Genomic DNA, 14029 nt, shown 5'->3' with positions numbered 1-14029 from the left:
CGACATCTCGGTGCCTTGCCGGTTCGCAGGGTTCAAACAGTGCACACAAACGATCGGAAACCGATCGAAGTAAACAGTGGTGAGGCCGGTGGATCAAAAGCCAAGGAGATAAGCTTGAACTCTTGTCGGCAGAACACACGGCGGAAGATAATCAGCGTAATTTAACAAGTGCTCCAAAATAGACGCAAAACAAGCACGCGAAATATGATCCCGGGGTTAAGGTGAAAGTGGACAGTGTTGAATTGATAAATCCACCATCATCTATTTTATCCTTTTCATTTCAATTGAATGTTGCAAATAAAGTAAAGAATAAGGAACTCTTGGACATAGACTCGGGTCACCGATCTATTAACTGCGTCTATTCTTGAAATGAAGCGAAATGTGTTACCGGCAGAAGGGCAGAATCCTGGCACTGGATGAACCTTACGCACACATTTCATCGCCGACTTTATGTCTCCTTTTAGAGAAGTCATAAATCCGGCCTGTGCAACAAAGGCGTCATAAAAACCTGACGCAAATTTCTTCTTATGGCATTATGGCGCGAGGCTCGCTGGAGGATCGTGATGCCCAGTAGCCATAAAGAGCCCCCAAGGCAGAGTAAACTCGAATTGTTTATTCTATTGGCCAGTGCGCCGCGTCGGAGTGCGTGTGTTCGCGCCACCCGAAGTCGCCAAACGTGCGCGGAAGCACTTCGGAGCACGCCGCCAATGGAAGGTAATTAAAGAGAATGCGTTTTTTCCGTCTTTTGTGTACTCTTGCCGGACGGATGGGAAGGGTGGGGAGGGGGTCGAGGGAGGAAATATCCTGCCGGAGGTGCAGCGCTAAATGGAAGATTTATGCGCGACCGCGAAAACCGACCCGAACCCGGCCCGGAAAAGAGCGAAACGCCCAATATTAATGCATTTCGCTGCAGGGCGGGAGAGACCGCGCGATAATGTGCAACATGCGTGCCTCAATATCGCGTGATTGCACACTTTTTTTCCCCTCTCTGCACCGAGCGCACTTTTTTTCACCCTGCTCTCCCGCGAACCAGTGATTCTTACCCACTTTTGTGCACCAGCGACGACTACGGGACGGGGGTTTTTTTTTTATTTTATCTATGCCTTTTACATCGCATCACATGATTTGCACATTTGCCTTCGCTGTCTTTATGAAACGCTAAATTGTTCATTTTTTACCGGTTTGTTTGGAGCTTTACCGGTTTGGTAATATTTTAAATTTCTTAAGTCATGGCGATTAATGGAATTGAAAGATGTTTGAAAACTGGTTTCATGTACAATATTGTCATCAAAATCATCAGTACATAATATCATCCTCAGAAATGGGGTTAAGTTGCTCTGTTGTACTCATTCATTGCTCATTTGCTTTTGATGTCTTTATGAAACATTAAATTAATCATTTTTTACCTGTTCGATTTGAATTTTACCGGTTTGGTAATATTCGTAATTTCTTTAGTCATGGCGACTAATCGATTTGTAAGATGTTTGAAAATCGTCATCGAAAGTATCTATAAAAAATATCTTCCTCAGAAAAGGGGTTAAGTTACTCTGTCCTACTCATTCATTGCCCATTTCCTTTTGATGTCTTTATGAAACGTTAAATTAATCATTTTTACCGGTCTGAGTTAAGTTTTCTACGGTATATCAAACTTTTTTTTTACTGTCATCCGTGCCTAGCAAAGTACCGTTAAATCGCGCCTGACCGAATAACTCCTTACCGACAAACGGGACCCCGGAAATTTTGTGTCAAAGTGACGATTTGTGTACTTTTTGAAACCCGTTTCGTTCGCTACTCTACGAAAAGAGTAGAAAGCTAAATTCAAGCATGAAAATGATCAAAACGAACGGACATATATTTTATGTCAAACGTCTTCTGCAAGAGCCTATTTTGACGGTAAATTTCTAGAAATAGCAAATTTCAAAAGTCATAGTGATCAAAATATTTTATTTATTAATACCGGAATTGCAAATCGAATCCTAAAATGTTTCACATACAACATTATTTTTAACAACGAAATAATATCGTACTTGGAAAAGAGGTTGAGAAACTCTGCTCTACTCATTTTAGTAATGTATTTAACATAATGATGTATAATTTGCGCTTTTGTTTTCAGAGTCTATGAAATGCCAAATTAATCATTTTTCCCCGATTTGGTTTGAAATCATGGCGATTAAACTTTAAACTACTTCTAGTAACTAGCGGAATGCAAATCGAATTATTGCATTTGTTTAAAAAACATTCTGATGATATTCCTTAAACAGGGATGGGTTGAGAAGCACTGCTCTACTCAGTCGTTTTTCTGTTAAAATCCCGACCTTTTTTTGCGATTTCACTACACCCCTACTGTGTGTTCTGTTTCGGGGCTGCACTCCCAAAATGCAAAAGAAATACCAAAGCGAAGCGAAGGAAAGTGCCGATAAAATTAATGACAAAAGTAAGAAATAAAGCGAGAGATAGGAACCTGCGGCAAACGAACGCCAAGGAAAAAGGGGCACACCGGGCTGCAGTTCAATCCGCGTCGAATCGCATCGGAACCACCGGGTGCATCGGTTGTGTGCATTTTGCGCCAACCGAAAGCTCTTTAAAAACGGTCTTTAAAAATCGCATCGTAAAAGTGTTGCTTCGTGAACATTTTTAACCTACCTTGGAGTTGAACACGTGTCTACCGGAGAACGTTGATTACGGCGCGTCAAGTTTGAATGGTTCGGGCGCCCTTCCGGGAAGAAACCGCGGACTCCCGCTGGTGCCCCTAGCACCGCTTCCGGCGGTTGGTTGGTTTGTGTTGGTTGGAGGCTGATTGGCTCACGCGTTGCTGATCTGTCTTTCGTTTGGTCTGATTGATTGTAGTTTATCACGATTCAGCCGTGGGTTTTTTTTGGCAAAAACATTCACTCACTCTCTCCTTAACACTGGTACACTTGGTATCACCTGGGTGATGCACTTCGGGTCGACACTGATGAGATGGAAGGCGAACGGAAACAAACGTGCATATGTATAAATCAAATCTTCACTATCTTAATGACAGTTAGAAAACAACATCTCAGCCGGCGCGGATAGGTGAGTAATTGTTTGAAATTTCCGAATAAAATGTATGAAGCATGCACGCTTCGGGTCCCACAACACCCCAAGACACCGGTGATAAGGTGCCAGAGCCAGCTGTTGGAGTAGGTGTTTGCCCCGGACACGTTTGTTTGTCTTCGGTTTGTAAGACGGGGTGTTGGGTTGTTTTTTTTACTCACGCCCTCTCACTCGCTCGCTCGATTAAGTACACCGTTTTCCGGTGAAAGGAAACCGGAGGCTGCGAGGTGTGTGTGTTTCGTCCCCCACCACTCCCACTGTACTTTATCTTTCCTACTCAGAAATGGTGGACCTAAAATGAATGGGATCTCCAGCGCCAGGAGATCGGCACACCAGGGCAGACTGATTCACCGGGTGGGATCACCGTGAATCATGAGCCACAGGGCTGAAGAAGCCTTGAAGAACAAGTGTCACCAGCTTCGTCACCATTAATTGTTAAAAAAGATGGCCCCAAACCAAACAACGGAGGCGTCCGTTAAGCCGGTTGACTCAACCTGCACCACAAAACCCGGATGAGCTGAACTCAAAGCCCACCCGCCAACGCCGGCCTAACACTGGGGGAACACTCACGGGTATTGGCGAACCTCGTCCGCCGAAGCACTACGCTAGACTGAACTGCCGAAACTGGTGGACACCGAATTTAGCACTCCTGGAAACGTAGCACCGAATGCAAAAGCACGCCTAAACACGCGTCCGGATGGCGCGGGAACGGAAGTCCCCGGTTCGCACGTGCACCGCGGTCGCTAGCTCGGATGAAACTGTGGCTTGTGCCGTGGTCGGCCAACCGATACGCTCTTCACAGAACGCGCGCCAACGATTGAAGAAGCCGGCGAGCGCGAGAGAAAAAGGGCGAGCACGCGCACGTTCCGCGATGTCCGCGAGATAACGGGAGCATGGCGCTCAAGAGCAGCGCACCGTAGGCCGGAACCGTGGACATACGGTACATGAATTAGTTTTTTAAGCGATTGCCTATTCGGAGCCCAAAAGGGAGCATTATAAGTATTATCTTATCGTATCATCACTTTTTAACATTTTGTTAACCAATTTCAAAAAATTTCCCCGACACTTATTATAAAGTCTATTTTTTCTCGCCCTTGTTTCCTTACGAACCTTTGACAGCTTCTGCAGCTAGGCCCGGCTTTGTTTTTACGGACCGCTAACATCCGTGCAGTGTTGTGTCTGTTGTTTATAAGTTTTACTGCTTTTAATTAGTTTTGCAGTTGAAATATTCATTTGTTCTCGGTAGTTTTCGTACCTATGAAGTGGAGTATGGTCATCAGTAGCAGCATCGGCGGTAATCGAGATGTTCCAAGTAGTGCAACCCGAGTCAATCGGCAAACGCAATGCTGGCCCTTCCTAGGTATGTACAACCACCAACCAATTTTGACAACATAAATGAATAGGTCTTTCTATTGGTGGGTGCATAACGCCTTGCTGGAGCTATTTTGGATGGATCATCGAACCAACTCATTCATGGGGTGCTTCACAGTTCCTTTGCTCGTTGCGCTCTTTCCTAGGAAACTTCATCAATTTTCCTTATCTTTACCGAAAAAACGATAGTCAGCATTTTCATGCCTCGTTGTCGAAAATCACTCTTTGATTTGAGTACTGTACGGGAAAAAACTAAGCACGCATAATACGTACCACCAAGTTTAGTAAAAGGACAAACAAAAACGCATAAAAATATCGTTCGTAGTGGCGAGCACTTTCACTTTCTCCACACATTGAAAAAAATGTCCACAAAAATATTTTAGTGTGTATTTTAATAGCCTCAACAACTTTATTCATTTTCCTGCTTCATTCCATGTTTGTCGAAAGACGACTTGGAATTAATTATTTTATGGAGCAAATGAGCGTGTTTGTTTTCTTAATGGATTTTATGGGAATAGAGCAAGCTTAGACCAAATCGTTAAACCTGATTACAACGATTCGTGTCTTAGACCAAATCGTTCGTGCGATTCGCCACCGAATCGATGTACTCCGATATTACATCCTTAAATATAATTACCCAAATGACAGATTGGAGGCTAATTTGCTTTGGATTTTATAAACATCCAGCCATTAGAAAAAATAATAATTGCTGACAAATTACAATGAATAGGTTGATCAATAATTGTTTCAATACTGTTTGATTACGAGTTAAATGCAAATGATAGGAGGGTGGAACTTTGAATGATACCAGTCAAGTAAGCTTTCTTGCGGTAAAGTTAAAGTTAAGTGGTAAACGCTAGTTTAAATTTAATTAGAATTTCCAAACTTTGCTTGTCTAGCCCGAAACAGTTTATCATCGATTTTACAAATTAATAAATAAATATAAAATCTCATATTCCACTGTTACTTTAAGGGTTTTTGGTAAATGACCGCACATTTTGTTCGCGGTAGTACCACAGTGCGCTTTGCTCAGCATTACTTAAAAAACTCTCTACCAAGCACATCTAGCGAGAGTCTGCGATGCGCTCGAAATCACATACGGTACGGATAAATTCTCACCATTTCCACCGACTGGAGGCGCTCCAGGCGTGATTTTCCGAGAAACATTCCTCTCTCCATCTGCATAATAGCAGTCTTTCCCTATTTTCTTCCAGTGGAAAACTCTCCCTCTCTTTCGCTGTTCGTTGGCATGACCCGCGAGTAACAGGAAGCCAGCATAGAATAAAACAAGTAAAAAATAAAGTTAACGTACTTATGTTGGCGACAGCATTTTTTTTCGCCCGGTAGAAAAAGGGTTGTAAACACTTCGGTGCGAGGATCGTTGCGCTCTGAGCAGCTTGAGGGTTTGCCACGTGTTGTGGGCAATCTAAAGATGCGTGCTGATGCGGGGAATTTAATATGGGTTGATTTTACTTCAAGTAAATACGCCCAACCTCCCACTAGCGAATGCTGATGCCCGAGATCATCGTAGATCGGTATCCAACCAGCTCAGTACACCTACGAGCTGAAATTTCCGTTAGTCTATAACGTGGGGTACGGAACAGGCGTACATCAAAAGACGTTGGACACGGAAATAAATCCCACGTGTGGAAAAGTACCTGTTCCATCAAGAGAAATTTGATAAATTGTAAGATCGTGGGCTCGATTGATCAAACCAACCAAATTTTCCGGCAAAAACTAAGTCGGACTTAAAGATCAAGCAATGCCGGAGTTGGAAATCACTAGAGCATAAATGGAATAACAAACTCAATTCCTGGAGATCACCCAGCAAGTAAATCGCAAACACGGACCTAAAAAGTACACAATACAATAAACAAGAACATGAAAAATGGGAAGCTATTTTTACTCAATGTTTCGCTGTCCGCATAATAAGCATAACGATGTCCTTGGCGCTACAAATCTCCGACGGTTGATGTCTTGTTCTCAAATGTGGTTTCCATCCAAACCTAACAAAAGCAAAACAAATTTTAACGTGCGATCTGGACTTGTTTTAAATTGTTTCGCGTCAGATGTAAACGCTACGACTCGTGGGAGTTGGACATCAACAGTACCTGGACGCTCGAGCACTTGCCACACGTACGCATGCCATATTTTTAGGGATGAGCCGTACAAAACTCGTAACGCAACGAGGATACTGTTGTCCATTACGAGCATGTTGTAATTATTATATCGACCAAGACAAACGTCATTGCAAATGGCGTGAAAGAAGGAAAGGCACGGAAATGAAATGTCGGTTTGTTTGTTACGTTAGTGGAAGGTTAATATGCCGGAAGACTATTTTCAAACGATGAGCGCTCGGATACTCTATGTCCGATTGACGGTCGGAGCCAACTGCATCGTTATATTTCCATCTGGAAACGCCCACTACAACTATCCTATACTTTTTGCGATAGACGCGAAACGAAAAGATGGCGGACTCAATTTTAAATAATCTTTCAGTTTCAAGGGTTTTATAATGTTTCGTTTATATTTTCGAATAATTTTAACGCGTGATGATTTGAAACAATTTGAATTTCCACATAAGTGACCCACCCCAATCGACTCCGGGCGCCTAAAGGTATGCAATTTGCATGACATGGTTTATGTCACGTAGATATGTTTATTACTACTATATTGCATACTTTTGGTATGTAGTAATAATTTGTGGGCAGTTTTCTACTTTTACTAGAGTTTTCAAATATATGAAAATTTCACTTATGAGGTTTTTTTAATCCATTTTAGAATAAACTTAAAGATCCTTGATCATACAATTGTTGTAGTGGACTTTACGAAATCAGCGCCATTTTTTACATATTATAGTGGTACCATGAACTAGAAAGTTATTACGTTTCATCCCTTTGGAATAACATTCGGTTATGTAATATACAAAAAACACCCTGAATGGTTGCATTCAACTTTCTTATATTTTATCGTCCATGTTATAAGGACAAAATATACCGTGTTTCGTTGTGCACAATTTAACACAACCATTAAAATCGTTTCGAAAAGTAAAAATGATGTTGTACAGGGGAATTAGTTCTACTGCTATTTGTTTACACTTCTTTTGAAAGTCCAACCCCATCCGTTGAAGTTATTTGTACGAAGTTGTTGTGCGAATCAGATTCAGATTAACGAATCTCCAAGATTAATGAAACCCGGCTTTGCTAGAGCTAGAAGGAAGAAAATCAGAGAGCACTAAAGTTGTCTAAAATCTGATTAAGATTCATGAATCAGAAAATCCTCAAGACACACCAAGTGAGGAAAAGACATCAGCCAAAACTGGCTTGAGGGCCCTTTTTTGTTTTTTTTTGGTCGCATAATCCACACCTCTCCGAAGAATCGAGGAGAATCGTGAAGGTTCATGAATCGTGGAGATTTTTTCATTCAAGATTCGGTTCGTGAATCGAATCACTCATTGCAGAAGATTCATATGAATGAATCTCATCGAAAGATTCATTAAGCACAACACTAGTTGAAGTTGATCTTTCCGAACAAAGCTCTTTTCAAAGAATATTTTAAGTTGTAAATTGAAAACTATCGCTTTTCTAGCGCTGACGGAGCTTAAAAGTGTTGCGAACAATTGGAAGTCCCAAATCGACAAGAAATTAAAAAGAGAGAATCGGAAACACTATGGAATTAAAGTAGATTATTTGATTAAAATAATAATGAGTACAACAACACGAAAGTATTTATTGTGCGAATAACAGAGCTAATCTTTGCTTTTATTATTAAGAAGATTGCACAACAAGCTCAATGTTTTTTTAGTAACTTAAAAAGTTATCACATAACACTCCTTTTATGCTAAACAAATCGAAAACTAGGTTGTTGATGTACAAAGGGGATGTTATATAAGCAGAAAAAACGGTTTTAGATTATGCGTTTAAATATTTTCAACGGCGTGTTGGTTTGAAAGTGGCTTACTGTTTGCATACATTCAGGTGCAATCGTTCGAACTTCCTTCGAAATTCCCTTGACGACAAGAAGAGCGCAAAACAAACTGTTGTTCGTATTTCCTCGGGATGATAGGCGATTGGAAGACAATTAAAAAATAAGGCACACGATAATTGATACAATACGTCATTTTATTAGAAATGATTTCGTCGTTCCGTAAATGTAACTTGTCGTCTGCGAACAAGATATGGCATATGGCAATTGACGGCACGTTTGAGCAAAACTGTTGAACCGCGCATCCCGTACGGAACCGTGCGCGCTCGGTGTGCTTCACTACAAAGCAATTTGCTTCACAGACATCTTGGCTACCCGTTGTCGGAGCCGCTGGTCCTACCAAGCGCGTTGCAGCGTTTTTTTTAACGGAGGAAGTGAGGAGAGATTGAAGTTTTCTGAACTAGAAAGCGAAGGGGGGTGCTGGGCGGTTTGCTGGCGGGTCGCAATCGGTGCGACACGTGGCACGGGTTGTTGTTTTTTTTTTGGCCCTCCGTTGACGGTTTGCTGCTTAAGGTGCGATCGATACGATGACGAGTACGGGTAGGCGAATCTTTTTAACGAACATAAACAAAAACTCTTTTGGTATAACACAATCCATCAGCGGATCTGCTTGCTGGCTGGTTGGAGGGACGGTGCGGGAGGTGGGGTAGAGGAAGTGGGGAAGTGCCTGGTGGCGGCCGCTAGTGGCCGGAGCCGTGCCCGACACCGTAGTGGTAGCCCTCGCCGGTGACGGAACCGGACGCGACCGAGGCCGAACTGACGCCGGAGAAGCTGACCGGCTTGTGCTCGAGCGGCAGCAGCTGGATGGGCTCCGGCGCACTGTAGAACGTTTGCGGAGGCTGATACACCGGCTGTGGCTGCGGCGGCGGTGGTGGCGGCGGTGGCGGTGGTAGAGGTGCAGGAGGAGCGCTATATACAGGAGCGCTGTACACAGGTGCTGGCGGTGGCGGAGGTGGGTTGTACACAGGAGCCGGAGGTCCGTAGACGGGGCGTGGTGGTGGTGGTGGGGGTGGTGGAGGGGCGTGGTGATGCACTGGCGGAGGTCCGTAGACGGGACGTGGTGGTGGTGGCGGTGGTGGGGGAGGTGCGTGGTGTACCGGAGGCGGTCCGTATACTGGTGGTGGAGGGGCGTGGTGATGTACTGGCGGAGGTCCGTAGACCGGGCGTGGTGGTGGTGGTGGTGGTGGAGGAGGGGCGTGGTGATGTACTGGCGGAGGTCCGTAGACCGGGCGAGGTGGTGGTGGAGGTGGTGGCGGAGGTCCGTGATGTGCTGGCGGAGGTCCGTAGACTGGACGTGGTGGCGGAGGTGGCGGAGGCGGAGGTCCGTGATGTGCTGGCGGAGGTCCGTAGACGGGACGTGGTGGCGGAGGTGGCGGCGGCGGAGGTCCGTGGTGTGCTGGCGGAGGTCCGTAAACCGGAGCAGGCGGTCCGTACACTGGCGGAGGCGGGGGTGGAGGTGGCGGAGCGTGATGCACTGGTGGAGGTCCGTACACTGGAGCAGGCGGACCGTACACCGGCGGTGGTGGGGGTGCGTGGTGCACTGGTGGAGGTCCGTAGACGGGACGAGGCGGCGGGTGGTAGGAAGAAGGCGGAGGTCCTCCCTTTGAGTGACCTCCCTTGTCAAACAGACCCTCGAAGAGTCCGCTGAGGTCGAAGTCCTTCTTTCCTTTAAACAGTTGGTCGAAAGTGGCTGATGCGCACACCGTGAGTGCACACAGTACTAAAAGGACCTGGGAGAAGAGAGGTAAGCAGAAGGCACAGAACGTACTGGTTAGTCGCATGCAGCTTGATATACAGTACCACAGATCGAAAAGCTATTCTTGGGGTGCCTTAACCAGTTCTGAATCATTCTATCGATGTCCGGATCTCAAAATTCCTTGTAAGGCACTAGTGCCCTATATTAATCATTATATCCTCCAACTCTCGAGGAGCTAAAACCTGCCAAACCTAAGCTCTCATTGACACGCACTAATTTGTCTGGAGTACTCTCGTTACAGAATCTCGAAAATTCTGTTATGAACTCAAATCATACCGCTTGGCCGGTGTAAATCTAATCATCCAATCAATCTTTTCAGGGTCTCCAACTATGACCGATCTGCTAATGTGCAGCTGTCACGTTTCACATTTTCTGAGGGATAAAAACAGCACTTGCTCCCTTTGGCTAGAGAATCGGTAGCACACTGGTAAGTTTGTTGACACATCTGTGCTAAACGATCACGATATTCCAGATAGGGGCTCCAGTGAACTACCAAAAGGTATGCTAGACCAACGCTGACAAGGATCGTTAATCCTGTCGGTCGTAGTCGGTTGCACCTCAGCAACAGAAGCTGTTCCCGAGCGTTAAAACAATGGCTTGAATGTTGACCCGATGATTTTGATCGCTGATGATGATGATGATGATGACGGTTGTGCAGCCTGTGGTTGTATGAGTTCGTTCTAAAACAAAGCGGGCGACACAGTGTAGCACTTCCGTGCAACGGATTCTCCCGTAGGATGCTCCTGGTGTACAGATACTGTTCATTCTGTTCTCGCAAATCACGTATCACAAAGTTTGCCACTCTGAGCTGTTCTTCTGGACGCTGTTGTTCACACTTTAGCATTTGCACTATGGTTTGAGGCACTATTTGTTCCTGAATCGGTAGGCACTAGATCCTGGCACCTCGTGTGCCGGACAGTTCGTTTCGTTTTCGATCTCCCCAAAAAATTGGGGGACAACTCGCTTTTTGGACACTAACCTTCATGTTGGCTGCGTGCTGTATCAGATCCACGAGACACTGCCACACTGATAACTGGTAACGCAGATGCGTCCGATTTTATACCCTACGCCGTCGGTTGGGCTCTCCCGCTTCTTTCGGGCGGCCGGTTTCGGGCTCGCGTTTGCCCGCCACAGCATCTTCATCTGCCGAACGCGCGAGCTGTCGGTAGTCGGCGCACCATTGTGTAACGCCCTCCCTCGGCTTCCTGCTGCCCCTTCTACGCCGGGGCCGGCCGCTTCGGTGCGATCTCAGCTTCGGTTCGGCACGCTTCCTACCTTCCTACCCCGAGCAGGTCCGGATTTGATGGACGTGGGGATGCTGTCATGCGCGCGCTCATCATCACCATCATCATCCGCACCGTCTGTGAACCGGGCTGTCCAGGTCGTGTGCTTTGTTGTTTGAAGCGACGCTGCAACGAATCGATCGGCGGATCGGCTCTCGCAAACGCATTGTTAGTCAGCGGTAAGTGAAGGGTACGTACGGAAGTTGTTTGCACGGAATAAGATGTCACCAACCTTAGTGTTAAATAGTTCATTCTGGTACTCTCTTCGTAGGTTCTCAGACCCCGAACAGGTGGCGTTTGGAAGTGAGGGAGCGAGAAAGAGAGAGAGAGGGAGAAATTGTTTTTTGATTATTCAACATAGTTTTCATTGTTGCATTTTTCGGTTTGAAGTTTATCTGCGTTCCCGTCCCGTCCTTCTCCTTCTCCCCTAACAGGTGATCGACTAGCCTTCAAGCCCGAGCCCAGTGACGTCCGCCGCGGCCAATATTTATGGTATTATGAAACACGTGCCCCTCTCCTTCCATTCGTTGGACCCGCGCCCCTGGACGCGTCGGTCAACAACGCCCATTCGGCTGCCGATGAAGAGGAAGAAGATAAAAAGGTGCATCGATGGAAGCGTACGGCTGGGGACGATCGACGTCTCCCTTAGCGAATACCCATAAGCATTCAAATTTCCGAGTTCCAGTGGAGACCTCAAACATATGGAACGCATCCTCGAGTCTCTACCCTAAACCAGGCGCTGGGGTGGGGTCCCTATGCCGGGTGACAACGGATGCGGAAAGGAGGCGGTGTGGCAGATGGAGATTTCAACATGCTCCCCTTGCTTGCGCTCGGTCTCTCGGTGGTTTTGGAAAATATGTTGATATTTCTGTGCGATCGGAGTTGCCTTCGATCGGTGAGAGATTCACGACAGCGAGTCGTCCTTATTTCGCCTCATTGGAGTTGGAGTGAAGCCTGCCAGCATCCCTGGAACACGCGCTGGACGAAGCCGTCAACCATTGGCTGCTCATCATCACATCTGTATCCTTCCTACAAGAAGCAGGTCAGCGCTCAGTGCGGCACCACGCGGTTACTTAACAGCGACGCTGGGAGGCTGCTGTCGGATGGTTTACAAGCCAAGCTGATCGGGTTATCGAATATACCGACATCTTCACGCAGGGAGATACACAATTTTGCTAAATTTTATGCGAACTGGTTCGTTAGCGAGCTCCAAATGTGTAACAGAGCCATCCATTGGGTTTCTCGCTTTCGCATTAACCCGATGGCCTTCCAGCCGGCTTCCCTGTTTTCTTGACCGGTCTCGGGCTCCCGCCGTTTGGCAACTTTATTACACAGCTACAACCGGAGCCACATAAGCTTTTGTCAAATCGAAGACGAAAGGCAACTGGCAACATATTCCCAAGTTTGGTGGGAATCGCCTGGTTTTCTTATTATAGGTTTTATACGCCTTTGGTTAGAATCCGCGACGATCTTGGTGCAGGTGTTGTACCGGTCACCATAATCCCCCGGCATCGATGCCGTCGTCGAGCAGAAGCTGAGATCGCAAAAAAGCAAACACCGCATCATAAATGTTAAGTTTTAAGTTTTGAGCTGTTAGGCAAAGGATTGCGGGTGAAGGCATCACCCTGTCACCAAATCCAACGGCACGAGATATCATCAAAAAACCTTGTGTCAGATTTATGTCCTTTTTATTTTTCGGTAAACCCTCCGATTGGTTTAACGGACAGTTTTTGAAAAACGCTCATTGGTGTCGAAAGGGGTCCCAAGTTATTAGGCGCTCGAACTAACTAAGGTGTCAGGTGTCGGCGTACAGACAATGATGGACCTTTGCGGGAGAAATCATAGAGAAATATAAAAATGCACGACCATGACGCAATGGCGTTTTAATAGCGTGTTAATAAAAACATTCCACAGTCACCGACCAGGTAGTGGTGACATTTTGACTTCCTTGGGTCGGGCGGAGAATATAAACGAGCACCTTTGTGCTGGAGAGCCATCGCGGCCCATGACGACTCACTTTGGCGCCGTCGACGCGAGGAATTAGTATGGATCAATTGTCGCAATGCCAGCGTTCTGCATCTGCGAACACTTTCCACACTGGGAGCGGCATCCGGCATCCTAATGGGAAAGATTTATCGACCTGTCCGGATCTGAACTGAGCTGAAGCGGTAGCGCGTAAAGTAGACCCCGCAGTATTGAGACATAGCCCTTAGCAAGGTGGCGGATTTTCATAACGCTCTTAATAAGCAAATTGCTGATGAGGAATATTTAAGTTAGGAATTATAATTATAGCAGCTTCCGCGCGTGTTGGTTTTCTCTCTCTCTCTCTCTCTCTCTCTCTCTTTCTCTCTCTCTATGCGGCCACGGCCAAAGACGCCTAATGCCGCATCAGAAATCGAAATGATTTACTCGTAACGCTTCACCGTCTCTCTTGGTCGATTTCCAATTTTCTAAAAACCGCGTAACCTGTTGCGCGCCTGATGCATGATTATGCTAATGTGGTTTTATTTTATCATTTGTGCCGGAGAAGATACCCCGGCCAGGCAGCGAACAGCCG

The 14029-nt window shown here is 46.0% G+C and overlaps 1 protein-coding gene across 1 annotated transcript; it reads right to left on the bottom strand.

Annotated features, from left to right (window-relative positions):
* Positions 1-9113: 9113 nt before the first annotated feature.
* Positions 9114-11174, bottom strand: LOC131291047 (uncharacterized). The gene is made up of 2 exons (XM_058320236.1): positions 11169-11174; positions 9114-10163 (listed from the first exon to the last, which is right to left on the bottom strand). Exons 1-2 carry the CDS (start codon positions 11172-11174, stop codon positions 9114-9116), a joined length of 1056 nt encoding a protein of 351 aa, XP_058176219.1.
* Between the last annotated feature and the right edge of the window lie 2855 nt (positions 11175-14029).

The sequence above is a fragment of the Anopheles ziemanni genome, chromosome X, assembly GCF_943734765.1.
Source record: "Anopheles ziemanni chromosome X, idAnoZiCoDA_A2_x.2, whole genome shotgun sequence".
In the NCBI taxonomy this organism is placed as follows: Eukaryota; Metazoa; Arthropoda; class Insecta; order Diptera; family Culicidae; genus Anopheles; species Anopheles ziemanni.
The sequence above is the reverse complement of the archived record's forward strand: the minus strand, read 5'-3'. Positions and strand labels throughout refer to the sequence as shown.